This window comes from Symsagittifera roscoffensis, chromosome 1 (genome assembly GCF_963678635.1).
Source record: "Symsagittifera roscoffensis chromosome 1, txSymRosc1.1, whole genome shotgun sequence".
In the NCBI taxonomy this organism is placed as follows: Eukaryota; Metazoa; Xenacoelomorpha; order Acoela; family Convolutidae; genus Symsagittifera; species Symsagittifera roscoffensis.
Genome location: NC_087062.1, coordinates 21137527 through 21162590, shown reverse-complemented (window position 1 = coordinate 21162590; position 25064 = coordinate 21137527). Strand labels below are relative to the sequence as shown.

General features: G+C 34.6%; 2 protein-coding genes across 2 annotated transcripts; both read right to left on the bottom strand.

Annotated features, from left to right (window-relative positions):
- Positions 1-1750: 1750 nt before the first annotated feature.
- LOC134855872 (uncharacterized) lies at positions 1751-3388 on the bottom strand. The gene is made up of 3 exons (XM_063872266.1): positions 2872-3388; positions 2343-2457; positions 1751-2189 (listed from the first exon to the last, which is right to left on the bottom strand). The coding sequence occupies exons 1-3, from the start codon at positions 3081-3083 to the stop codon at positions 1962-1964; spliced, it is 555 nt and encodes a 184-aa protein (XP_063728336.1). The 5' UTR covers positions 3084-3388; the 3' UTR covers positions 1751-1961.
- A 6903-nt stretch (positions 3389-10291) lies between these two features.
- Positions 10292-11605, bottom strand: LOC134856399 (uncharacterized). The gene is made up of 3 exons (XM_063872709.1): positions 11267-11605; positions 10739-10853; positions 10292-10585 (listed from the first exon to the last, which is right to left on the bottom strand). Exons 1-3 carry the CDS (start codon positions 11476-11478, stop codon positions 10358-10360), a joined length of 555 nt encoding a protein of 184 aa, XP_063728779.1. The 5' UTR covers positions 11479-11605; the 3' UTR covers positions 10292-10357.
- Positions 11606-25064: the final 13459 nt, after the last annotated feature.

Genomic DNA, 25064 nt, shown 5'->3' with positions numbered 1-25064 from the left:
AGCACAGACTATTCCATCATAATAAAAGATACTTGTCAAAGCTGACTAAAATTTGTCGAGAAGTACTGAAAAATTCAGAACAATATCTGTCAATTTGCAAGTCGTTGCAACCCTGTAGAGGGTCAAGTATTTCGAATAAAATTTGGAAAAAGTTTATAAAAAAATGTGTACACAAAGATATACAGTCGAGAACTAGTTTTTTTTGGAAAAGTTTAGCGAATTATCCTGACCAAAATGGAAACTTTGAATGATTAAAACGGCACATTTCTCTTCCCTGCATTTTTTTTAAAGACTAAAAAAAGAATCGTTTGTGAAGTTGAAAATATGCGTCGGATATTTTGAGACGAAGAAATTCAGTCTATCAGTTGAACGTTTCATTGAAATTTGATTAATATTAAGGTCTTTTTTGAGAATCAATGATGGCAGCAGATGATTTCATTCCATGTAGTGGCTAAGCTATCGAGATTGAGTACACCTTCTGTTCGTCAGGCTATTTCAATTTTTACCGTCTAGTTTTGTGCAACTTCTTAGTCTAATACTAATTATAGTCACACTCTCCAACAGATCCTAATACATGCTGGAAAATGATCACTTGGGGAGCAGCTATTTTTGTTCTCTATAAAAGTGGTCTGAATGTAAACAGTCCGAGTTCAAATTATAAACTAAAGGCTTTTTTTGGAAAACGATTGGTTAGTTAAAAATAAAAGTCGCAAAGTGATTAATATAAAGGAAACTCCGAACGGGTCTCACTATCTTTGAGCCCGTTTATGACCTCCTCGCTCGCTTAGTTGCTTGCAATTAGATTACACATTTTTTCAAGTAGTGAAAACTTTTTTTAAAATCGGGGTAATTTTCTGGAAATTCCATTAAAAGTTTTTTTAGCGACAAAACTTTTTCAGAAAAATCAAAATATTTTTCTGGCAAAAATGGAAAAATTTTTAAACATTTTTTTTCTGAATCATTTTCCAGCAAATTTTCTCTGTTCTTCATAAAAGTGGTCTGAATGTAAACAGTCTGAGTTTAAAATTATAACCTTAATGTTTTTTGTGGAAAAACATTGAATCGTAAAAAATTAAAAACCGAGAAGTGATAAATAATAAGGAAACTCCGAACGGGTCCCTTTATCTTGGAGTCCGCTTAAGACCTCCTCGCTCGCTTACTTGCTTGCAATTAGACTACACATTTTTTTCAAGTAGTGAAAACATTTTTTTAAATCGGGTTATTTTTTTGGAAATTCCATAAAAAGTTCTTTAGCAATAAACATTTTTCAAAAAATCAAAAACGTATTCTGCATGAAAAAATCGGAAAAACTTTCAAACATTTAGTGAATACTTTTCCAAAATTCGTTGATTTTTCATTTTATCGAAGAGAACCATTGTTCATTATGTATAACTCAACAATGTTCTACGCTTTCGTAAAGTTATGGCACAAAAAACGACACTCATTTGAAAGTATAGTTTTTGTAGTTTTTTAATAAATATGGCCGGTCTATTCTGTGCTACTTGCAGAGCAACTGGATATCCTTGTTTTCGATTGACTTTGCATGAGTTGTCTTTCAAATTGTTTTTCACACATGTTGTCTTTCGTTGAAATATTTTTGCTATACCGTAAGTAGATGTAATTTCAAAGATCTCACTCAATTCTTATTTTGGAAGCTTGAGTTTTGAATACTTTTAGGTGGTTTGTCAAATTGATTCAAAAGAAAAACAGAGTAGAAACAAATTTAAATTTTTTATTTCTAATTCAGTTTGTTAGTACAATTTTAAGCAGTTTAACTGCGGTCATCGATTCGTCCATTTCGATGACGTCCCGGAAATATACAGTATTTAATTTTGTTTCATGGTATCTATGCAGCAAACATGCTTTATTTTATATAAAGAGAAAAGGACGAAAGCAATGGGGAAATCATATAGAGATTAATTTATATCAAAGTAAGCACGTCGAAATTGATGCAGGTATCCTTATACTTTGTTCTCATCCTTGATTGTGAAGACCAGTGCGAGGACAGCCATCACCGTCACCAAAATAGTGGTGATCCACGCCACCCATGCCATGAACATAGCATAGGCGGGGTCGGTGTCTAGTCCAAAGGCTTCACTGAAGGTGCTCGAGCACAATGCAGCCGCAATTAGCACAAATAGACACTCGGCGGCCGCAAAACCGACTCCTGCCGTCGCAACTCCCCTTTTCTAGAAAAATTCAAACTCTAGAAAACACAAAGAACGTCTTCCAAATGTTTAAAGTACAAACAAAAGGTTTTTCTATTTGGTACTTTTGTACAGCATATTTTGTCTGCGCATTTAAAAAGTTTGCATGATTTTAACTTTGGGCGATTATGTTACCTTGACGCACAAATTGACGTAGAGCAAAATAATAGCGACGATGCCAGTGATGTATGCGAAGGCTACCATGACACGTATGCCCATGTATGCTCCCCATTCATGGCCAAAAGCTTCTCTGCAACACAGTATGAGCTTAAGTGTTTAAGGACTTATGAAGTTTAGCTATATGCGAATTTCCACAATGATCAATTTATTGTCCCATGTTTGGTTTAACACAGAGTACAAAAAAGCTACATTTGCGGGCTAACAGTGTTTCATCTTTGTGGGTTAACAGTGTTTCATATAGATCGACGTCAAGTAACAAATAAAGGCAAGCTCAAATTGATTTGGAAAATTTCAAGGCTTTAGAAACTTGAGATGCGGACGCCATGCTAAAACCTCAGTAACAACCTGCCATTATAAGAATATCTACTTTCAAAATATTTATTGAAGTTCGAATTTCAAAAAATAAATTTGTTATTTATCTAAGCTTTCCCTCCCTCACCCTCCAAATATGCCGCTATTCCAATTGTGCGTGATGTTCACTTACGCCTCAGCTGAGCCGATTGAAGAGCAACTCCAACTACCAAATCCAGTCGCCTTGCCACACCAACTGTACGCACCACCGGTGTACTGGACTGTTGGTAGTTCCAAGTACCACATCGCAGGCCAGTGGAAGAAAAATCCGAAAACAAAAAACATCAGTTGACCCACAATTCCGACGCCACTGCAAATCTTCGGAATAGATGAGGTTTCAGTCATTTTTATGTTTAGTTTATTATCCGCTTCTTTTTATTACGAGTAAATGGATAGAAAAAAACTCCAGCTGTTTATATTTTGGACTGTTTTTCAAAGATTTTATCTGAATAATGAATTATTCGGCTATATACGGCACAAACATGCACCGAAACCAAATGATTGCCTAATTTTCGTAACCAAAACAAATACAAACTCCGAACTATTGACGCAATTGAATTTATTTAGTGTACGCACGCAATTTTCCGGAGGTTTTACAGACTAGTTGTCGGTTCATAAAAACTTTCACTACAGAAAAAAATTGAATTTATTCGCGCAAGTTCAAACGTTGGCCATTTAGCGAAGCATAAGGCTGCTGCCATAAAAACACCGAAAGCAAATAAACATCTGATATCATAAGCTGTGTTAGAGTTCAAAACTTCAAAAAGTAACAAAACCATAAAAGGAAAGTGCACAAAAGCTTTAACCAACGTGAAAAACTGAATACGGATTAAACATGATCACCGTCTCTTCATAGTTCACATCAGGGTTTGCTTACCTCTCCTTGAAAAAATCGACACTCAGACCTTCTGAAGATTTTCTATTGCGTTTTATGGCAACCAATTTAACTGACTCACTTCATTATTGTTCTATCGGCGCATCCGGCGCATATAAATACTAAGTTTGAGCGGGATGCAAGTGCCGATAGAACGTGATTCTTCTGATAAAAACTTAGCTAAAGGTTCCCAAAAAAATTTTTTGCGACGCAGAACCTCTTCGCCTTAGGCGAAATAAGGTCTTTTAAGAAAGACAATTGAACTAGAGCTCCTAAACTCAATTTAGCCAACCAAACGGAAAGGATAGATGAAAACTGCAATTTTTTTGAAACCACCTCTCTTTCTAACCGCGAAAATAATAGATCCGCGTCCCGTTTACAATCTTGATTTAAAGTAGTGAAAGTTGGAATAATCTTCTGCTATTGAATGCTGCCTTCGCGTATCCGCCATGTTCCGTCAAAAAATGCTTAAAATTAGTTTGATCTAGACAAACATCAAAAAGCGGCGGGCGGATTTAGGATTTTCTCGAATGAGGGGGGGGGGGGGGGGGGGGGGGGACAAACTTTTGAAAAACAGGACAAAAAGGCGCTTTTCGGCCTTTTTTAGAAAGTTCAGACAAAATAATCATCAAAACTATTATACATTGGCGTCGATGGCTGTTCGAAAACTTTAAAATAGTTTAAAATACCAAAATCGGACCCTAGTTGGGTTATCAGAGGGTCAAATTCCTGAGTGGGGATGGCGTCCCTTCTCCTCCCCCTTAATTCGCAATTGCAAACAAGTATTTATCAGGTATTATCTCACAGATAAGTCGGAAGTTTAATTCAGAAGAGGAAGGCGAATCTCCACAATGCTTTACTAACAGGAGCATAACAATTTCACTTCCATTTTTCTTCAACACCCAAAGAATTTCCACTATGATTCGTTAGCCATTCTGCTAAGTTAATGTTTTACGAGATCCACTTTCGGCTGAGCCATTTAGATTAGTTACCCGCATTGGCAAAAATAAGATTGCAATCGATTATAATCTATTTCTATACAGATTTTCGACTAGTACAAAATTGATTGTATTGTAACCCAATTAGACACAAAAATGGATAATACAGGGAGTTTAAACGGTTCAAAAAGTCAATAATGTAAACTAGAAAATGGAATTTTTTGCAGTATAAAATCCGAATAAAATCTATTGTAATGCATTTTATAAGGACCCAAAAAATCAATTTTATTGTCTAAAACATGGATTATATTGCCTAAAAAACAAAATTTTTTACTGTTGTTTAAGCATGCTATTTGAAAATTAAGAACGAAAGTTGAATTCAAAATGCACGACACAAATCATGAAAATCATCAGTATAAACAAGATTTCGTTCACAAAAACATGCACTAAAATCATGAAAATCATTAATATAAACATCATTTTGGGCACATAAATAAGCAATGAAATCATCAAAATAAACAAAACTTTGAGCACAAAAAAATGCAATAAAATCATGTAAATCATCAATGTAAACAACAATTTGTGCACAAACAAATGCAATCCAATTTCACCAATCTTTAACGTCTTTGAAAACTTTTTAAGAATCTTGGTGAAATCACAAAGAAAATCTTGGCTGTCTTGGACGATAATTCGAAGATTTTTCAAGAAATATTGATTAATCTTGATGAAAGAAAAACAAAGATTTTTGAAACGATTTTGGAAAATTTGCGAAGAGAATGGGCAATTTTACTTTCAAGGTTTACTTTGGTCGGTTACAAAAAGCTGTGAAGTGGGTGCAATTAGGACGCTATGCTGAAAATCGTCTAATTACTGACGTCGAATGGATGTGAAAAATTGTCGGCCCAAAAACAAAAAATGGTTATTCCAACCCCTTAATTTGCAATAAATCGCCAATACGAGTCAAACGCACTATCAGACAATTCTCTATGACGTCTAAAACTCATTCGATTAACTTTCGGACAAAGCCTGCTAGTATAAAAAGTCAAAAACTGTCTGGAGAGAAAAAACCACGATGACCATAGATAGTCCGCCATTTTCCTCAAAAGTACTCAGAACAATAAGCTGAAACAGTTAATGGAAATAAAATTAAAACAAAAACTATACCGTACGCAAAATGAACTGCGAAAGTTGAACAAACTAAATTCCGACTGCCCCTTCTTAAATTAGAAGTAAAAAATCATGTTATGAAAAATTTAAGAGATGATGATTTCAGAGTTTTTTTGTTGATTATATCACCAAACACGCTGTTTAAAGTATGAGCTGACGTTTTCTACATCTAGCAACAAATTAACAGACACTTTTGCTTTGCCTCAAATCCAATTGGAACAATTTCTGAGCCGAGTTAAATAGTTGTTTACGGGTTAATTGAATGGAATACACTGCTCGTTAATTGTCCCAAACTAGCCAAAGTGACCCTGTTAAAGAGTCAAAACTCGTCATCAGAAAAACACACAGCACAAAAACGTTCTAATTCTCATTTGAAAGTCAAACCAAGCGTTGCTTGTGTACATTTTTTTCTACTTCGTGTATACCAAGTCGAACTGTATACCAGGTCAACTTCCTGAGTGTTCCGACTGCCCCTTGATCTAAATTAAATATCTGTTGGTAAAAAAACTTTAAAACATGGCCAACAGACAGTTGAAAAAGAGTCAATGAACACAAGTTAACAGACAAAAACGTTTGATTGACACTTACTTGATAAAAGTAACCCAATTTGAGAAAATTGGATTGCTGAATAACTTTTTTTTGGAAAATCTGATAACTGAATTCCATTTTCGAAAATAAAACACAATCAAATTTTTTGCTACTTTTACGCTTTCGGTGATCATTAATTGAGTTTTCCTTCCTTTTAACAAAAAAATGCACTAATTTGAAGTAAGAATCAAAAATCAAACAGCGAAAATAATTTAAGCTTGATCAAATCTTATTTTGAGAAAAGAAAGATCACCACCGATCTAAGAGTCTGAACTGCGTGCATCAATTCTTAAAAGAAAAAAAATTTGGACAAGTTCGAACAACATTTGCTAACATAAAAATAAGTAAAACGTAAAAAAATAGGACCGATTAGAGTGCCTCAATTCTATTTGATAAAGTTCTGTGGTGCATATAGAATACTACGCATAAGTAAATTGCGTTACCCTTTCAGCATCATAAATAAGATATTCACAGCGCGCAAAAAGTAGTCCAGACACTAAAAAAATTCGCATTTTTCTAATTCCAAGATTTTAAATTAAATAAAGAAGGTAAAACAACTTTTGATATTTGGGCTCAGAGAGTCGAAATCATCAATGGGGTAAAAATTCTTTGGGCAAAATCTTTTCGGGTCGCCGGAAATTCACCGAGTTAAAAACAAACCAAGAATAAATATTCCACAATTCATCGAAAGCTGGAAAAAAATACAATAAAATATCAAAACTTGCCCTTAATAGGAATCGATTTCTATAATGGTCACAAGTACTGAAGGAAGATATTGACCCAAATTTCGACCAAAAGTGCAGAATTTATGCTAGGAATGGTTACTTTGATTCATTCAATTTTCCATTTTTCGGCTAAGCGCTTTGACAGAATTGTCTTAAGCCAACTGCTAAAAATTGTCTTAAGAGCTCATTTTTAAAAGTTATGTCACCTGTGATTTTTTTTCGTTCAGTTACGAGAGTTTAAAAATTGCTAATTTGACCAATTAGGGGTAATAACGCGCAAAATTTTGCTCTCATACAGCACGCGTAAGCAAAGGATTATTGCGTTCTAAAATGAATTGAGGCAAATCAATTTGTTTTTAAGTTACTATACAAGAAGCTGAACCTATCCTTTTGTAGCTTTCATTAGCGTGTAAAGGAATAAATTATTTTCAAGTTTACTTCGTCAAATTTCTAGCCCAAACTTTTTTCAAATTGGCCTTGAATTAAGGTAGGAGCACTCGGAGCTTTGCCTTGATATACAAGCTCTCTTGTTCGAGTCTAGTAGAGAAACTATTAAAACTAATTAGTTCGTTTGGATTAAATTTAGCGCTTCGAATTATGAATAAAAATGCCAAGCTCTATCAAATCGCCCTTCATCATAGGAACAGGCATTTAACTCGCATAATCTATCCCATCAATTTGGCATATTATCACCTTTAAATTCGCCATGAATTAAACTTTCATGGATTTCAGCGCAGGATAAATACTCTTTGCATTTGAGCTCAGGGCGTCAAAATCTTCAATAAGGTGTAAAAGAGTCCCTCATAAATTATTTTGATAATTTTTCAATATAATTTTTGCACCAAGAAGAGCAAAATATAGATTACAATTCTCTTACAATAACCATTCAGCCGCGAGAGTTTATTAAACCATACACTAGCCACAAACAAAGCAGAGAACACATGCTATGCAAATTCCAATTCTACAGAGAAACGTCCAAATAAGTGAACCCTTTAATGAACACTTTTTTGCGAGTTAGCTTATAAAAAAGATGTTTCGTACTATAATACAATAACGCTTCAAAGCGTGCTGGTATAAAAATTCGAAAATGGTCTGGAAAGAAAAGGCAACGCCGAGCACAAATAGTCCGTCATTTTCCTCGAAAGTACTCAGAACAATAAAGGGATACAGTTCATGGAAATAAAATTAGAACAAAAACCTATACCCTACGAGAAAATAACTGAGAAAGTTGAACAAACCAAGTTCCGACTGCCTATCTTAAATTAGAAGAAAAAAATCATGTTATGAAAAATTTAGAAGATGATAATTTCAGAGTTTTTTGTTGATTATATCACCAAATAAGCTGTTTAAAGTATGAGCAGACGTTTTCAGCATCTAGCAACAAATTAACAGACACTTTTGCTTTGCCTCAAATCCAATTGGAACAATTTCTGAGCCGAGTTAAATAGTTGTTTACGGGTTAATTGAATGGAATATGGCCGTTCTATTCTGTGCTACTTGCAGAGCAACTGGATATCCTTGTTTTCGACTGACTTTGCATGAGTTGTCTTTCAAATTGTTTTTCACACATGTTGTCTTTCGTTGAAATATTTTTGCTATACCGTAAGTAGATGTAATTTCAAAGATCTCACTCAATTCTTATTTTGGAAGCTTGAGTTTTGAATACTTTTAGGTGGTTTGTCAAATTGATTCAAAAGAAAAACAGAGTAGAAACAAATTTAAATTTTTTATTTCTAATTCAGTTTGTTAGTACAATTTTAAGCAGTTTAACTGCGGTCATCGATTCGTCCATTTCGATGACGTCCCGGAAATATACAGTATTTAATTTCGTTTCATGGTATCTATGCAGCAAACATGCTTTATTTTATATAAAGAGAAAAGGACGAAAGCAATGGGGAAATCATATAGAGATTAATTTATATCAAAGTAAGCACGTCGAAATTGATGCAGGTATCCTTATACTTTGTTCTCATCCTTGATTGTGAAGACCAGTGCGAGGACAGCCATCACCGTCACCAAAATAGTGGTGATCCACGCCACCCATGCCATGAACATAGCATAGGCGGGGTCGGTGTCTAGTCCAAAGGCTTCACTGAAGGTGCTCGAGCACAATGCAGCCGCAATTAGCACAAATAGACACTCGGCGGCCGCAAAACCGACTCCTGCCGTCGCAACTCCCCTTTTCTAGAAAAATTCAAACTCTAGAAAACACAAAGAACGTCTTCCAAATTTTTAAAGTACACACAAAAGGTTTTTCTATTTGGTACTTTTGTACAGCATATTTTGTCTGCGCATTTAAAAAGTTTGCATGATTTTAACTTTGGGCGATTATGTTACCTTGACGCACAAATTGACGTAGAGCAAAATAATAGCGACGATGCCAGTGATGTATGCGAAGGCTACCATGACACGTATGCCCATGTATGCTCCCCATTCATGGCCAAAAGCTTCTCTGCAACACAGTATGAGCTTAAGTGTTTAAGGACTTATGAAGTTTAGCTATATGCGAATTTCCACAATGATCAATTTATTGTCCCATGTTTGGTTTAACACAGAGTACAAAAAAGCTACATTTGCGGGCTAACAGTTTTTCATCTTTGTGGGTTAACAGTGTTTCATATAGATCGACGTCAAGTAACAAATAAAGGGAAGCTCAGCTTGCTTTGGAAAATTTTAAGGCTTTAGAAACTTGAGATGCGGACGCCATGCTAAAACCTCAGTAACAACCTGCCATTATAAGAATATCTACTTTCAAAATATTTATTGAAATTCGAATTTCAAAAAATAAATTTGTTATTTATCTAAGCCGAGTTAAATAGCTGTTTACGGGTTACTTGAATGGAATATGGCCGGTCTATTCTGTGCTACTTGCAGAGCAACTGGATATCCTTGTTTTCGATTGACTTTGCATGAGTTGTCTTTCAAATTGTTTTTCACACATGTTGTCTTTCGTTGAAATATTTTTGCTATACCGTAAGTAGATGTAATTTCAAAAATCTCACTCAATTCTTATTTTGGAAGCTTGAGTTTTGAATACTTTTAGGTGGTTTGTCAAATTGATTCAAAAGAAAAACAGAGTAGAAACAAATTTAAATTTTTTATTTCTAATTCAGTTTGTTAGTACAATTTTAAGCAGTTTAACTGCGGTCATCGATTCGTCCATTTCGATGACGTCCCGGAAGTATACAGTTTTTAATTTTGTTTCATGGTATCTATGCAGCAAACATGCTTTATTTTATATAAAGAGAAAAGGACGAAAGCAATGGGGAAATCATATAGAGATTAATTTATATCAAAGTAAGCACGTCAAAATTGATGCAGGTATCCTTATACTTTGTTCTCATCCTTGATTGTGAAGACCAGTGCGAGGACAGCCATCACCGTCACCAAAATAGTGGTGATCCACGCCACCCATGCCATGAACATAGCATAGGCGGGGTCGGTGTCTAGTCCAAAGGCTTCACTGAAGGTGCTCGAGCACAATGCAGCCGCAATTAGCACAAATAGACACTCGGCGGCCGCAAAACCGACTCCTGCCGTCGCAACTCCCCTTTTCTAGAAAAATTCAAACTCTAGAAAACACAAAGAACGTCTTCCAAATTTTTAAAGTACACACAAAAGGTTTTTCTATTTGGTACTTTTGTACAGCATATTTTGTCTGCGCATTTAAAAAGTTTGCATGATTTTAACTTTGGGCGATTATGTTACCTTGACGCACAAATTGACGTAGAGCAAAATAATAGCGACGATGCCAGTGATGTATGCGAAGGCTACCATGACACGTATGCCCATGTATGCTCCCCATTCATGGCCAAAAGCTTCTCTGCAACACAGTATGAGCTTAAGTGTTTAAGGACTTATGAAGTTTAGCTATATGCGAATTTCCACAATGATCAATTTATTGTCCCATGTTTGGTTTAACACAGAGTACAAAAAAGCTACATTTGCGGGCTAACAGTTTTTCATCTTTGTGGGTTAACAGTGTTTCATATAGATCGACGTCAAGTAACAAATAAAGGGAAGCTCAGCTTGCTTTGGAAAATTTCAAGGCTTTAGAAACTTGAGATGCGGACGCCATGCTAAAACCTCAGTAACAACCTGCCATTATAAGAATATCTACTTTCAAAATATTTATTGAAATTCGAATTTCAAAAAATAAATTTGTTATTTATCTAAGCTTTCCTCCCTCAACTTCCAAATATGCCGCTATTCCAATTGTGCGTGATGTTCACTTACGCCTCAGCTGAGCCGATTGAAGAGCAACTCCAACTACCAAATCCAGTCGCCTTGCCACACCAACTGTACGCACCACCGGTGTACTGGACTGTTGGTAGTTCCAAGTACCACATCGCAGGCCAGTGGAAGAAAAATCCGAAAACAAAAAACATCAGTTGACCCACAATTCCGACGCCACTGCAAATCTTCGGAATAGATGAGGTTTCAGTCATTTTTATGTTTAGTTTATTATCCGCTTCTTTTTATTACGAGTAAATGGATAGAAAAAACTCCAGCTGTTTATATTTTGGACTGTTTTTCAAAGATTTTATCTGAATAATGAATTATTCGGCTATATACGGCACAAACAGGCACTGAAACCAAATGATTGCCTAATTTTTGTAACCAAAACAAATACAAACTCCAAACTATTGACGCAATTGAATTAATTAAGTGTACGCACGCAATTTTCCGGAGGTTTTACAGACTAGTTGTCGGTTCATAAAAACTTTTACATCAGAAAAAAATTGAATTTATTCGCGCAAGTTCAAACGTTGGCCATTTAGCGAAGCATAAGGCTGCTGCCATAAAAACACCGAAAGCAAATAAACATCTGATATCATAAGCTGTGTTAGAGTTCATAACTTCAAAAAGTAACAAAACCAAAAAAGGAAAGTTCACTAAAGCTTTAACCAACGTGAAAAACTGAATACGGATTACACATGATCACCGCCTCTTCATAGTTCAAATCAGCGTTTGCTTACCTTCCCTTGAAAAAATTGACACTCAGGCCATCTGAAGATTTTCTATAGCGTTTTATGGCAACCAATTTAACTGACTCACTTCATTATTGTTATATCGGCGCATCCGGCGCATATAAATACTAAGTTTGAGCGGGATGCGAGTGCCGATAGAACGTGATTCTTCTGATAAAAACTTAGCTAAAGGTTCCCAAAATTTTTTTTTGCGACGCAGAACCTCTTCGCCTTAGGCCGAATAAGGTCTTTTAAGAAAGACAATTGAACTAGAGCTCTTAAACTCAATTTAGCCAACCAAACGGAAAGGATAGATGAAAACTGCAATTTTTTTGAAACCTCCGCATCCCGCTTTCTAACCGCGAAAATAATAGATCCGCGTCCCGTTTACAATCTTGATTTAAAGTAGTGAAAGTTGGAATAATCTTCTGCTATTGAATGCTGCCTTCGCGTATCCGCCATGTTCCGTCAAAAAATGCTTAAAATTAGTTTGATCTAGACAAACATCAAAAAACGGCGGGCGGATTTAAGATTTTCTCGAATGAGGGGGGGTGGGGGGCGGCAAACTTTTGAAAAACAGGACAAAAATGGCGTTTTTCGGCCTTTTTTAGAAAGTTCCGACAAAATGATCATCAAAATTATTATACATTGGCGTCAATGGCTGTTGGAAAAACTTTAAAATAGTTTAAAATACCAAAGGCGGACCCAGTTGGGTTATCAGAGGGTCAAATTCCTGAGTGGGGATGGCGTCCCTTCTCCTCCCCCTTAATTCGCAATTGCAAACAAGTATTTATCAGCTATTCTCTCACAGATAAGTCGGAAGTTTAATTCAGAAGAGGAAGGCGAATCTCCACAATGCTTCACTAACAGGAGCATAACAATTTCACTTCCATTTTTCTTCAACACCCAAAGAATTTCCACTATGATTCGTTAGCCATTCTGCTAAGTTAATGTTTTACGAGATCCACTTTCGGCTGAGCCATTTAGATTAGTTACCCGCATTGGCAAAAATAAGATTGCAATCGATTATAATCTATTTCTATACAGATTTTCGACTAGTACAAAATTGATTGTATTGTAACCCAGTTAGACACAAAAATGGATAATACAGGGAGTTTATACGGTTCAAAAAGTCAATAATGTAAACTAGAAAATGGAATTTTTTGCAGTATAAAATCCGAATAAAATCTATTGTAATGCATTTTATAAGGACCCAAAAAATCAATTTTATTGTCTAAAACATGGATTATATTGCCTAAAAAACAAAATTTTTTACTGTTGTTTAAGCATGCTTTTTGAAAATTAAGAACGAAAGTTGAATTCAAAATGCACGACACAAATCATGAAAATTATCAGTATAAACAAGATTTCGTTCACAAAAACATGCACTAAAATCATGAAAATCATTAATATAAACATCATTTTGGGCACATAAATAAGCAATGAAATCATCAAAATAAACAAAACTTTGAGCACAAAAAATGCAATAAAATCATTGAAATCATCAATGTAAACAACAATTTGTGCACAAACAAATGCAATCCAATTTCACCAATCTTTAACGTCTTTGAAAACTTTTTAAGAATCTTGGTGAAATCACAAAGAAAATCTTGGCTGTCTTGGACGATAATTCGAAGATTTTTCAAGAAATATTGATTAATCTTGATGAAAGAAAAACAAAGATTTTTGAAACGATTTTGGAAAATTTGCGAAGAGAATGGGCAATTTTACTTTCAAGGTTTACTTTGGTCGGTTACAAAAAGCTGTGAAGTGGGTGCAATTAGGACGCTATGCTGAAAATCGTCTAATTACTGACGTCGAATGGATGTGAAAAATTGTCGGCCCAAAAACAAAAAAATGGTTATTCCAACCCCTTAATTTGCAATAAATCGCCAATACGAGTCAAACGCACTATCGGACAATTCTCTATGACGTCTAAAACTCATTCGATTAACTTTCGGACAAAGCCTGCTAGTATAAAAAGTCAAAAACTGTCTGGAGAGAAAAAACCACGATGACCATAGATAGTCCGCCATTTTCCTCAAAAGTACTCAGAACAATAAGCTGAAACAGTTCATGAAAATAAAATTAAAACAAAAACTATACCGTACGCAAAATGAACTGCGAAAGTTGAACAAACTAAATTCCGACTGCCCCTTCTTAAATTAGAAGTAAAAAATCATGTTATGAAAAATTTAAGAGATGATGATTTCAGAGTTTTTTTGTTGATTATATCACCAAACACGCTGTTTAAAGTATGAGCTGACGTTTTCTACATCTAGCAACAAATTAACAGACACTTTTGCTTTGCCTCAAATCCAATTGGAACAATTTCTGAGCCGAGTTAAATAGTTGTTTACGGGTTAATTGAATGGAATACACTGCTCGTTAATTGTCCCAAACTAGCCAAAGTGACCCCGTTAAAGAGTCAAAACTCGTCATCAGAAAAACACACAGCACAAAAACGTTCTAATTCTCATTTGAAAGTCAAACCAAGCGTTGCTTGTGTACATTTTTTTCTACTTCGTGTATACCAAGTCGAACTGTATACCAGGTCAACTTCCTGAGTGTTCCGACTGCCCCTTGATCTAAATTAAATATCTGTTGGTAAAAAAAACTTTAAAACATGGCCAACAGACAGTTGAAAAAGAGTCAATGAACACAAGTTAACAGACAAAAACGTTTGATTGACACTTACTTGATAAAAGTAACCCAATTTGAGAAAATTGGATTGCTGAATAACTTTTTTTTGGAAAATCTGATAACTGAATTCCATTTTCGAAAATAAAACACAATCAAATTTTTTGCTACTTTTACGCTTTCGGTGATCATTAATTGAGTTTTCCTTCCTTTTAACAAAAAAATGCACAAATTTGAAGTAAGAATCAAAAATCAAACAGCGAAAATAATTTAAGCTTGATCAAATCTTATTTTGAGAAAAGAAAGATCACCACCGATCTAAGAGTCTGAACTGCGTGCATCAATTCTTAAAAGAAAAAAAAATTTGGACAAGTTCGAACAACATTTGCTAACATAAAAATGAGTAAAACGTAAAAAAATAGGACCGATTAGAGTGCCTCAATTCTATTTGATAAAGTTCTGTGGTGCATATAGAATACTACGCATAAGTAAATTGCGTTACCCTTTCAGCATCGTAAATAAGATGTTCACAGCGCGCAAAAAGTAGTCCAGACACTAAGAAAATTCGCATTTTTCTAATTCCAAGATTTTAAATTAAATAAAGAAGGTAAAACAACTTTTGATATTTGGGCTCAGAGAGTCGAAATCATCAATGGAGTAAAAATTCTTTGGGCAAAATCTTTTCGGGTCGCCGGAAATTCACCGAGTTAAAAACAAACCAAGAATAAATATTCCACACTTCATCGAAAGCTGGAAAAAAATACAATAAAATATCAAAACTTGCCCTTAATAGGAATCGATTTCTATAATGGTCACAAGTACTGAAGGAAGATATTGACCCAAATTTCGACCAAAAGTGCAGAATTTATGCTAGGAATGGTTATTTTGACTCATTCAATTTTCCATTTTTCGGCTAAGCGCTTTGACAGAATTTTCTTAAGCCAACTGCTAAAAATTGTCTTAAGAGCTCATTTTTAAAAGTTATGTCACCTGTGATTTTTTTTCGTTCAGTTACGAGAGTTTAAAAATTGCTAATTTGACCAATTAGGGGTAATAACGCGCAAAATTTTGCTCTCATACAGCACGCGTAAGCAAAGGATTATTGCGTTCCAAAGTGAATTGAGGCAAATCAATTTGTTTTTAAGTTACTATACAAGAAGCTGAACCTATCCTTTTGTAGCTTTCATTAGCGTGTAAAGGAATAAATTATTTTCAAGTTTACTTCGTCAAATTTCTAGCCCAAACTTTTTTCAAATTGGCCTTGAATTAAGGTAGGAGCACTCGGAGCTTTGCCTTGATATACAAGCTCTCTTGTTCGAGTCTAGTAGAGAAACTATTAAAACTAATTTGTTCGTTTGGATTAAATTTAGCGCTTCGAATTATGAATAAAAATGCCAAGCTCTATCAAATCGCCCTTCATCATAGGAACAGGCATTTAACTCGCATAATCTATCCCATCAATTTGGCATATTATCACCTTTAAATTCGCCATGAATTAAACTTTCATGGATTTCAGCGCAGGATAAATACTCTTTGCATTTGAGCTCAGGGCGTCAAAATCTTCAATAAGGTGTAAAAGAGTCCCTCATAAATTATTTTGATAATTTTTCAATATAATTTTTGCACCAAGAAGAGCAAAATATAGATTACAATTCTCTTACAATAACCATTCAGCCGCGAGAGTTTATTAAACCATACACTAGCCACAAACAAAGCAGAGAACACATGCTATGCAAATTCCAATTCTACAGAGAAACGTCCAAATAAGTGAACCCTTTAATGAACACTTTTTTGCGAGTTAGCTTATAAAAAAGATGTTTCGTACTATAATACAATAACGCTTCAAAGCGTGCTGGTATAAAAATTCGAAAATGGTCTGGAAAGAAAAGGCAACGCCGAGCACAAATAGTCCGTCATTTTCCTCGAAAGTACTCAGAACAATAAAGGGATACAGTTCATGGAAATAAAATTAGAACAAAAACCTATACCCTACGAGAAAATAACTGAGAAAGTTGAACAAACCAAGTTCCGACTGCCTATCTTAAATTAGAAGTAAAAAATCATGTTATGAAAAATTTAGAAGATGATAATTTAGAAGATGAGTTTTTTGTTGATTATATTACCAAATAAGCTGTTTAAAGTATGAGCAGACGTTTTCAGCATCTAGCAACAAATTAACAGACACTTTTGCTTTGCCTCAAATCCAATTGGAACAATTTCTGAGCCGAGTTAAATAGCTGTTTACGGGTTAATTGAATGGAATACACTGCTCGTTAATTGTCCCAAACTAGCCAAAGTGACCCTGTTAAAGAGTCAAAACTCGTCATCAGAAAAACACACAGCACAAAAACGTTCTAATTCTCATTTGAAAGTCGAACCAAGCGTTGCTTGTGTACATTTTTTTCTACTTCGTGTATACCAAGTCGAACTGTATACCAGGTCAACTTCCTGAGTGTTCCGACTGCCCCTTGATCTAAATTAAATAACTGTTGGTAAAAAAAACTTTAAAACATGGCCAACAGACAGTTGAAAAAGAGTCAATGAACACAAGTTAACAGACAAAAACGTTTGATTGACACTTACTTGATAAAAGTAACCCAATTTGAGAAAATTGGATTGCTGAATAACTTTTTTTTGGAAAATCTGATAACTGAATTCCATTTTCGAAAATCAAACACAATCAAATTTTTTGCTACTTTTACGCTTTCGGTGATCATTAATTGAGTTTTCCTTCCTTTTAACAAAAAAATGCACTAATTTGAAGTAAGAATCAAAAATCAAACAGCGAAAATAATTTAAGCTTGATCAAATCTTATTTTGAGAAAACAAAGATCACGACCGATATAAGAGTCTGAACTGCGTGCATCAATTCTTAAAAGAAAAAAAATTTGGACAAGTTCGAACAACATTTGCTAACATAAAAATGAGTAAAACGTAAAAAATAGGACCGATTAGAGTGCCTCAATTCTATTTGATAAAGTTCTGTGGTGCATATAGAATACTACGCATAAGTAAATTGCGTTACCCTTTCAGCATCATAAATAAGATGTTCACAGCGCGCAAAAAGTAGTCCAGACACTAAAAAAATTCGCATTTTTCTAATTCCAAGATTTTAAATTAAATAAAGAAGGTAAAACAACTTTTGATATTTGGGCTCAGAGAGTCGAAATCATCAATGGGGTAAAAATTCTTTGGGCAAAAACTTTTCGGGTCGCCGGATATTCACCGAGTTAAAAACAAACCAAGAATAAATATTCCACAATTCATCGAAAGCTGGAAAAAAATACAATAAAATATCAAAACTTGCCCTTAATAGGAATCGATTTCTATAATGGTCACAAGTACTGAAGGAAAATATTGACCCAAATTTCGACCAAAAGTGCAGAATTTATGCTAGGAATGGTTATTTTGATTCATTCAATTTTCCATTTTTCGGCTAAGCGCTTTGACAGAATTGTCTTAAGCCAACTGCTAAAAATTGTCTTAAGAGCTCATTTTTAAAAATTATGTCACCTGTGATTTTTTTTCGTTCAGTTACGAGAGTTTAAAAATTGCTAATTTGACCAATTAGGGGTAATAACGCGCAAAATTTTGCTCTCTACAGCACGCGTAAGCAAAGGATTATTGCGTTCCAAAGTGAATTGAGGCAAATCAATTTGTTTTTAAGTTACTATACAAGAAGCTGAACCTATCCTTTTGTAGCTTTCATTAGCGTGTAAAGGAATAAATTTTTTTCAAGTTTACTTCGTCAAATTTCTAGCCCAAACTTTTTTCAAATTGGCCTTGAATTAAGGTAGGAGCACTCGGAGCTTTGCCTTGATATACAAGCTCTCTTGTTCGAGTCTAGTAGAGAAACTATTAAAACTAATTAGTTCGTTTGGATTAAATTTAGCGCTTCGAATTATGAATAAAAATGCCAAGCTCTATCAAATCGCCCTTCATCATAGGAACAGGCATTTAACTCACATAATCTATCCCCTCAATTTGGCATATTATCACCTTTAAATTCGCCATGAATTAAACTTTCATGGATTTCAGCGCAGGATAAATACTCTTTGCATTTGAGCTCAGGGCGTCAAAATCTTCAATAAGGTGTAAAAGAGTCCCTCATAAATTATTTTGATAATTTTTCAACATAATTTTTGCACCAAGAAGAGCAAAATATAGATTACAATTCTCTTACAATAACCATTCAGCCGCGAGAGTTTATTAAACCATACTCTAGCCACAAATAAAGCAGAGAACACATGCTATGCAAATTCCAATTCTACAGAGAAACGTCCAAATAAGTGAACCCTTTAATGAACACTTTTTTGCGAGTTAGCTTATAAAAAAAATGTTTCGTACTATAATACAATAACGCTTCAAAGCGTGCTGGTATAAAAATTCGAAAATGGTCTGGAAAGAAAAGGCAACGCCGAGCACAAATAGTCCGTCATTTTCCTCGAAAGTACTCAGAACAATAAAGGGATACAGTTCATGGAAATAAAATTAGAACAAAAACCTATACCCTACGAGAAAATAACTGAGAAAGTTGAACAAACCAAGTTCCGACTGCCGATCTTAAATTAGAAGTAAAAAATCATGTTATGAAAAATTTAGAAGATGATAATTTCAGAGTTTTTTGTTGATTATATCACCAAATAAGCTGTTTAAAGTATGAGCAGACGTTTTCAGCATCTAGCAACAAATTAACAGACACTTTTGCTTTGCCTCAAATCCAATTGGAACAATTTCTGAGCCGAGTTAAATAGCTGTTTACGGGTTAATTGAATGGAATACACTGCTCGTTAATTGTCCCAAACTAGCCAAAGTGACCCTGTTAAAGAGTCAAAACTCGTCATCAGAAAAACACACAGCCCAAAAACGTTCTAATTCTCATTTGAAAGTCGAACCAAGCGTTGCTTGTGTACATTTTTTTCTACTTCGTGTATACCAAGTCGAACTGTATACCAGGTCAACTTCCTGAGTGTTCCGACTGCCCCTTGATCTAAATTAAATAACTGTTGGTAAAAAAAACTTTAAAACATGGCCAACAGACAGTTGAAAAAGAGTCAATGAACACAAGTTAACAGACAAAAACGTTTGATTGACACTTACTTGATAAAAGTAACCCAATTTGAGAAAATTGGATTGCTGAATAACTTTTTTTTGGAAAATCTGATAACTGAATTCCATTTTCGAAAATAAAACACAATCAAATTTTTTGCTACTTTTACGCTTTCGGTGATCACTAATTGAGTTTTCCTTCCTTTTAACAAAAAAATGCACTAATTTGAAGTAAGAATCAAAAATCAAACAGCGAAAATAATTTAAGCTTGATCAAATCTTATTTTGAGAAAAGAAAAATCACGACCGATCTAAGAGTCTGAACTGCGTGCATCAATTCTTAAAAGAAAAAAAATTTGGACAAGTTCGAACAACATTTGCTAACATAAAAATGAGTAAAACGTAAAAAATAGGACCGATTAGAGTGCCTCAATTCTATTTGATAAAGTTCTGTGGTGCATATAGAATACTACGCATAAGTAAATTGCGTTACCCTTTCAGCATCATAAATAAGATGTTCACAGCGCGCAAAAAGTAGTCCAGACACTAAAAAAATTCGCATTTTTCTAATTCCAAGATTTTAAATTAAATAAAGAAGGTAAAACAACTTTTGATATTTGGGCTCAGAGAGTCGAAATCATCAATGGGGTAAAAATTCTTTGGGCAAAATCTTTTCGGGTCGCCGGAAATTCACCGAGTTAAAAACAAGCCAAGAATAAATATTCCACAATTCATCGAAAGCTGGAAAAAAATACAATAAAATATCAAAACTTGCCCTTAATAGGAATCGATTTCTATAATGGTCACAAGTACTGAAGGAAAATATTGAGCCAAATTTCGACCAAAAGTGCAGAATTTATGCTAGGAATGGTTATTTTGATTCATTCAATTTTCCATTTTTCGGCTAAGCGCTTTGACAGAATTGTCTTAAGCCAACTGCTAAAAATTGTCTTAAGAGCTCATTTTTAAAAGTTATGTCACCTGTGATTTTTTTTCGTTCAGTTACGAGAGTTTAAAAATTGCTAATTTGACCAATTAGGGGTAATAACGCGCAAAATTTTGCTCTCATACAGCACGCGTAAGCAAAGGATTATTGCGTTCCAAAGTGAATTGAGGCAAATCAATTTGTTTTTAAGTTACTATACAAGAAGCTGAACCTATCCTTTTGTAGCTTTCATTAGCGTGTAAAGGAATAAATTATTTTCAAGTTTACTTCGTCAAATTTCTAGCCCAAACTTTTTTCAAATTGGCCTTGAATTAAGGTAGGAGCACTCGGAGCTTTGCCTTGATATACAAGCTCTCTTGTTCGAGTCTAGTAGAGAAACTATTAAAACTAATTTGTTCGTTTGGATTAAATTTAGCGCTTCGAATTATGAATAAAAATGCCAAGCTCTATCAAATCGCCCTTCATCATAGGAACAGGCATTTAACTCGCATAATCTATCCCATCAATTTGGCATATTATCACCTTTAAATTCGCCATGAATTAAACTTTCATGGATTTCAGCGCAGGATAAATACTCTTTGCATTTGAGCTCAGGGCGTCAAAATCTTCAATAAGGTGTAAAAGAGTCCCTCATAAATTATTTTGATAATTTTTCAATATAATTTTTGCACCAAGAAGAGCAAAATATAGATTACAATTCTCTTACAATAACCATTCAGCCGCGAGAGTTTATTAAACCATACACTAGCCACAAACAAAGCAGAGAACACATGCTATGCAAATTCATATTCTACAGAGAAACGTCCAAATAAGTGAACCCTTTAATGAACACTTTTTTGCGAGTTAGCTTATAAAAAAGATGTTTCGTACTATAATACAATAACGCTTCAAAGCGTGCTGGTATAAAAATTCGAAAATGGTCTGGAACGAAAAGGCAACGCCGAGCACAAATAGTCCGTCATTTTCCTCGAAAGTACTCAGAACAATAAAGAGATACAGTTCATGGAAATAAAATTAGAACAAAAACCTATACCCTACGAGAAAATAACTGAGAAAGTTGAACAAACCAAGTTCCGACTGCCTATCTTAAATTAGAAGTGAAAAATCATGTTATGAAAAATTTAGAAGATGATAATTTCAGAGTTTTTTGTTGATTATATCACCAAATAAGCTGTTTAAAGTATGAGCAGACGTTTTCAGCATCTAGCAACAAATTAATAGACACGTTTGGCTTGCCTCAAATCCAATTGGAACAATTTCTGAGCCGAGTTAAATAACTGTTAACGGGTTAATTGAATGAAATACACTGCTCGTTAATTGTCCCAAACTAGCCAAAGTGACCCTGTTAAAGAGTCAAAATTAGTCATCAGAAAAACACAAAGTGCAAAAACGTTCTAATTCTTATTCGAAAGTCGAACCAAGCGTTGCTTGTCTACATTTTTTCCTACTTCGTGTATACCAGTTCAACATCCTGAATGTTCCGACTGCCCTTTAATCTAAATCAAATAAATGTTGATAAAAAATTTTAAAACATGGGAAACAGTCAGTTGGAAAAAAATGAATGAACTCAAGTTTACAGAAAAAAAAACTTTTGATTGACCTTTATTTGATAACATTAACCCATTTTGAAAAAAAAATGGATCAATGGAAAAGTTTTTTTTGTTGAGAAAACTGATAATTGAATTCCGTTTTCGAAATTTAAAGACAATCAGGACTTTTTTGCTACTTTTACGCTTTCGGTGAGGATTTCTTTTGTTAAATGTAAGGCAAACTCCACTAATGGTCACCGAAAGCGTAACAGTAGCAAAAGAAATCCTCTGATTTTAAGAAGAGTATGTTTTTGCTCTTTCACACATGTTCTTTCACGACAAGGAATGAATGAAAAATGAAATATTACAACGCCTTAAGGAAAAAAGGAATCATTTGCATAATTTCGCGGACTTTTCGGAATATTCAGGGCTCTGTTTTAGAAAGAAGTCCGATTATTACAATTGAAAGAGCAAAAACAAGCAGAAAGAGCAAAAACATACTCTTCGACTGTTCGAACATAGTTGAAGATGGCCTCGGGCAAAAAAGCCTCCATCGAGCGCTTAGTGCCCTCAGGCCGTGCTCTTTTTCCCTTGGTCATCTTTCAACTATGTTCTAACTACTACAAAGAAATCAAAACTCAATCAGCGAAAATAATTTAAGCTTGAACAAATCTTAGGACTTTTTTGAGAAAAGAATGATCACCACCGATCTAAGAATGTCAACTACGGTCTTCGATTCTTAAAAGACGAATTTTGAGTAAGATCAAACAACAATTGCATGCACAAAATTGAGTAAAACGGAAAAAAATAGGACCGATTAGAGTGCCTCAATTCTATTTGATAAAGTTCTGTGGTGCATATAGAATACTACGAATAAGTAAAATTTCGTTACCCTTTCAGCATCAAAATAAGATGCTCACTAAGATGTTTTTCGTACAACTACGGGCGTTTGAAAATTGCTAATTTAGGGTAACTTACGCGCAATATTTTACTCCCATACAGCACGCGTACGCAAAAGATTATTACGTTCCAAAATGATCTGAAGCAAATCAAATGTTTCATAATAATCATACAAGAAGCTGAACACATCCGTTTGTAGTTTTCATTAGCGTGTAAAAGAATAAGTTTTTTTCGAGTTTACTTCGTCAAATTTCGAGCCTAAACTTTTTAAAATTGTCCTTGAATTCAGCTAGGAACACTCAGAGCTTTGTCTGATACACAAGCTCTTTTGTGCGAGTCTAGTAGAGAAATCATTGAGACTAATTAGTTCATTTGGAAAAAATTTAGCGCTTCGAAATTTGAATAAAATCGGTATGCTAAAACAACTCGCATTTCATCATAGGAACAGGCATATATCTTGCATAATTTATCCCAGCAAACTGGCTTATTACTACCTTTAAATTCGCCAAAACTGTCATGGAATTTAGCGCAGGCTACGTACTATTTGCACTTGAGCTCAGGGCGTCAATATCTTCAATAAGGTGTAAAGAGTCCCTCTCAATAAGGTGTAAAGAGTCCCTCAATTAATTTGATAATTTTTGAACATAATTTTTGCACCTAGATTTTGTCAGACAAATTGGACTGACTGTGCAACACTACGCTCGCAAGTGTTAGACACAGAGGCGACACGACAAACAGCAGCTTTATAAAGTACAATATGGAAGCTTTTTAGTAGATAGCAGACTAAACACTAGCCACAAATAAAGCAGAAAACAGATGCTATGCAATTTCCAATGCTAGTGAAATTTCCAAATAAGTGAACATTTTAATGAACATTTTTTATTGCGAGTTGGGTTTAGAAAAAAAAATCTTCTAATAACACACTAAGCTGACGCTTAAAAAATTGATCAAAGTATATTTTTTATTTCACTTTTATATATATTGATCATTTAGCATGAGAAACCTGAAATAATCTACAATTCAAGTGTACTTCAACTTTATCTGAGCAAAATAACTTAAATTGAACTTTAAAAAAATCAAAAGACGAATTGCTTAAATCTAACAAGGCTAGCCGGTTGCTGAGCAAGTAGCACAGAATGTTCCGGCCATGTCCTAAAAACTACAAATAAAAGTTCTTCAAATTAGTGTCTTATTTGTACGTGGTGTTATGACAAAACTACAGACGAGTGTAGAAAATTAGTAAGTTAGGCATAATCGACCTTTTGTCGACCTTTTTAGTTTTAGATCGACCAAATTCATTTTTCGGGCTCTGCCAAAGCACTAAAAAGACCTTGTTCTAGGCAAATTTTCTGCGTCGCAAACAAAATTGTGAAAAAAAAACAGGCCAAAAAAGGCGTTTATAGGCACTTTTTCTAAAAAATCTCAACCAATTGTTTTTTTCGGCGCGTGCTCCCCCCTCAAAATTAGTATATATTGGCGCCAAAGGCACTTTTAGAAAAATTTTAGGGTCCGTCAGCCAAAATTGGATATCTCAAAATAGTTCAAAGGGGACCCTTTGGGTCGGCAGGTGGTCGAATCCCTGAGGGGGGTGAGGCGTCCGCCCCCCACCCCTAAATCCTCCCCTGACCAATTTAACAGTTTATCAGTACATTATTCTGTCGAAATTAGACAAACTTCAAAAAAGTTTTTCTCGACACTGATATTTTTTGGAAATTTTAAAAAGTCGTTCGAATAACGACTGAAACGGCTTTAATATGATATATCACTCAACCCAGTCGGATGATTATAAAGTTCCCCATTTTCAATGGTCGTAACAAAAAGAGTGAAAAATTAATTTGAAACCATACGGTATAAATAAATGAATATCAACTTCAACCATCAGCATATGAACCATCAGTTTCTAATCCATCCAGGTTAGAGTGATGAAAACAAAAAAAGGAAATATTAGATCGAACTTTAAATTATCCAAAACAAAACTGTCAAAGCCAGTCACACAAAAC